The sequence below is a fragment of the Hyla sarda genome, unplaced genomic scaffold (genome assembly GCF_029499605.1).
Source record: "Hyla sarda isolate aHylSar1 unplaced genomic scaffold, aHylSar1.hap1 scaffold_352, whole genome shotgun sequence".
NCBI lineage: Eukaryota > Metazoa > Chordata > Amphibia > Anura > Hylidae > Hyla > Hyla sarda.
In genome coordinates, this window is record NW_026610284.1 from 148,532 (window position 1) to 152,120 (window position 3,589).

At 44.1% G+C, this 3,589-nt stretch overlaps 1 protein-coding gene across 1 annotated transcript; it reads left to right on the top strand.

Annotated features, from left to right (window-relative positions):
* The first annotated feature begins 1,586 nt into the window (after nt 1-1,586).
* LOC130331564 (DNA damage-regulated autophagy modulator protein 1-like) lies at nt 1,587-2,533 on the top strand. The gene is made up of 2 exons (XM_056553696.1): nt 1,587-1,765; nt 1,852-2,533. Exons 1-2 carry the CDS (start codon nt 1,641-1,643, stop codon nt 2,450-2,452), a joined length of 726 nt encoding a protein of 241 aa, XP_056409671.1. The 5' UTR covers nt 1,587-1,640; the 3' UTR covers nt 2,453-2,533.
* The last annotated feature ends 1,056 nt before the right edge of the window (nt 2,534-3,589 follow it).

Here is a 3,589-nt window from a genome sequence, read left to right on the forward strand (position 1 = left end):
TGAAAATACGGGGAACCCTATGCGTTTTTTTTGTTGTTTTTATTTAAATAGTTGTAGTTCTGTAACATCTGTCCCTTTTGAAAATTGCTTCTCTACTTTGAAGCCCTCTAATTTAAAAAAAAAGCAAAAATATGTCCATTTTATGATGCCAACATAAAGTGAACATATTGTACTTGTGAAGAAAAATAAAATTTATTGTGAATATCAATTTTCCTTACAAGCAGAGAGCTTCAAAGTTAGAAAAATGCAAAATTTTCAAAATTTTCATTAAATTTGGGTATTTTTCACCAAAAAAGGATGCAAGTAACGCCGAAAATGTACCACCAAAATAAAATAGAATATGTCACGAAAAAACAATCTCAGAATCACAATATTCGGTAAAAGTGTTTTCGCGTTATTAATTCGTAAAGTGACGGTGGTCAGAATTGCGAAAAAGGGCCCAGTCCTTAAGGTGAAAAAGGGTTGCGTCCTTAAGGGGTTAAGAAACACCTTATTTTCTGTGCGCCAATACAAAATTCTCTAATAGTGCCCCTCCCGAGACTAGACTCTGGATCCGCCCCTGGTTGGGGTTAAACTTTACTTTCCAGGAAAAGTTACTGAGTTGCCCATAGCAACCAATCAGATTGCTTCCTTCATTTTTCAGAGGCCTTTTCAAAAATGAAAGAAGCGATCTGATTGGTTGCTATGGGCAACAGCACAACTCTTCCTCTGCACTGGTTTTGCTGAATCTCCCCCATAGAGGAAGATTTATTAAAACCCAAAACCTGTCCAGAGGAAAAGTTTCTGAGTTGCCCATAGCAACCAATCAGATCGCTTCTTTCATTTTTCATAGGCTTTTTCAAGAATAAAAGAAGCAATCTGATTGGTTGCTATGGGCATCTCAGCAGCTTTTCCACTGGTCAGGTTTTGATAAATCTCTCTCTATGGGGGAGATTCATCAAAACCAGTGTAGAGGAAGTTATGCAGTTGCCCATAGCAACCAATCAGATTGCTTCTTTCATTTTTTAAAAGACCTCTGAAAAATGAAGGAAGCGATCTGATTGGTTGCTTTGGGCAACTCAGAAACTTTTCCAGAAATGGAGGATGGTAACTTTTTGTATCTTATATGGAATTATTCCTATATTCATACATTTTGGAATCATCGATCTTATTGAAAAAAGGTATAACAATAAGATCGAACGAGACCCTTAGATGCTTATCCTTGGAGATGTCGGGGAGTCTATATATAAGAAAAGTTTAATTAGACTATTTCCTTATGCAAAGGTGCTGTCCGGGCATGCTGGGAGTTGTGGTTTTGCAGCGGTTGGGGGTTCACAGCTTAGAGACCACTGCTATAGAAGGTGCAAATGTATCCGAGCCCTGGAACTCAAATAATGTGAAATATGAGATGATCAAAATGGAGGCCCTGCACTAATTACTTGGGTTCTGGGGTCTGTAAGGTCCATAGTAGAAACATCAGGTTCTGTCCATAGCAGATACTAAATCATGGCAGCTCTAAGAAACAAGCAGTCATCGTGACATCAGACATGTGATGTCATAGACAGCTGGAGTCCTGACATTCCACTGACAGCCGCCCGAGCCTTCATTCTGTAGATTGGTACAGTGCGATTAGCAACTTCTATTTCTTCTTCTTGACTGAGATGGAGCTAAAAGGTTTGGGGTTCGTCCCCCTTCTGTTGGCGTTTTGGTGTGCGGCCTGGCTTGCCACCAGCTACATCGTGACGGTCGTCCTCGGCCATGCCGCCTCGCCACTGATGAGCATCAGGTAAGATAAACAAGCACAAGATTCTTATTTCATGGGTTGGGAGTGAGGAAATATCCATAATAACATTGGTTTCTTTTCCTTCACAGTGACGTGGGAAATTTCTTTCCCGAAAACATATTATTGAGAATTGGTTTCATAGGGACATCCATTGGCACTTTGGTACTAACCTTTCTTATTTATAAGTATATGGTTATGCATACTGAAGAGTTCAGGGGTCATCAGGTCCTGATCCAGAGGATCCTGCTGGCCATTGTGTGGGCCTCCTGTTTTGGTACAGCTGTCATGCATGTATTGTCCCCCGAAGAATATCCCAGGATACACTTTGTCAGCACGATAATTTCCATTACATGTGAAGCCTTATACTACCTTGGGCAGTCCATCCAGATGTATAAATTACCAGGAGCAAACAAAGTCATCCGCCATAGTAGATGCACCTGCTGTGGCCTGACTTTTACCTGCGCAATTTTCTACTTTGGATATAAAACATTACAGGAATTATTCTATGATGATGAAGACTGGGACGAGATCCGTGAAATCACCACCATAATCATCGAGTGGGTGATGCTTCTACTGATCCTGATAAACATCGTGACCTATTATTCCACCATGCAGAGGTTAATGTTAACCGTCTCCAGGAACAGCTGCAAACTCTCTCTTAGAGTAAGAATTGATGACTTCGGGGTGTAGACCACCACGGGGGCCATCAAGTGGACTTCTGGGAGAGATACTGCACAGGACACGGAAAAACCATAAAAAAAATAATATGAGCTGGTAATATTACCTATACAAAAAAATAAAAAAAATGTAAAAAAAATATTAGTGTGTGATGTGTAATACCTACCGTATTTACTCGAGTATAACCATTTTTCTTGCTGAAAACGCCCCCCTCGGCTTATACTCGAGTGATCTCTCCGCCTGTCAATCCCTTTTCAGTGGTCTTCAACCTGCGGACCTCCAGATGTTATAAAACTACAACTCCCAGCATGCCCAGACAGCCATCGGCTGTCTGGGCATGCTGGGTGTTGTAGTTTTGAAACATCTGGAGGTCCGCAGGTTGAAGACCACTTCGGCCTTCGTCATCATCCAGGCCCCCCCCCCCCTCTTTTGTTTTGTACTCACCCCCCCAGTTTGGGTGAGCTGGTCCGGGCCATCTATGCTGCAGGGACCGTCCGGTGGGGAGGGATAGTCATTCCGGGCTGTCCATTTTCACCGGAGGGCCCTCTTCATGCGCAACGTCCCTGTGCGTCGTCGTCAAGGCAACATCACTAGGACCAGCTCACCCTAACTTCCTGCCGAGGGGAGGTGAGTACAAAACAAAAAGGCCACAGTGGTCTTCAACCTGCGGACCTCCAGAGGTTTTAAAACTACAACTCCCAGCATTCCCGGACTGTCCGGGCATGCTGGGAGTTGTGGTTGTGCAACATCTGGAGGTCCGCAGGTTGAAGACCACTGATGAAAGGATTGACAGGCGGTGATGATGAAAGGGAGGGGGATGATGATTAAAGGGGGGATGATGATGAAGGGGGGGATGATGATGAAGGCCGCAGTGGTCTTCAACCTGCGGACCTCCAGAGGTTTCAAAACTACAATCCCAGCATGCCCAGACAGACGATGGCTGTCCGGGCATGCTGGAGGTTGTAGTTTTGCAACATCTAGAGGTCCCCAGGTTGAAAACCACTGATGAAGGGATTGACAGGCGGTGATGATGAAGGGGGGGGGGGGGGATAATGACGGGGGTCTGGATGATTACATGGGGGGATGATGTATTTCCCACCCTAGGCCTATAGTGAAATTAGGGGCCTCGGCATATATTCGGGTCGGCTT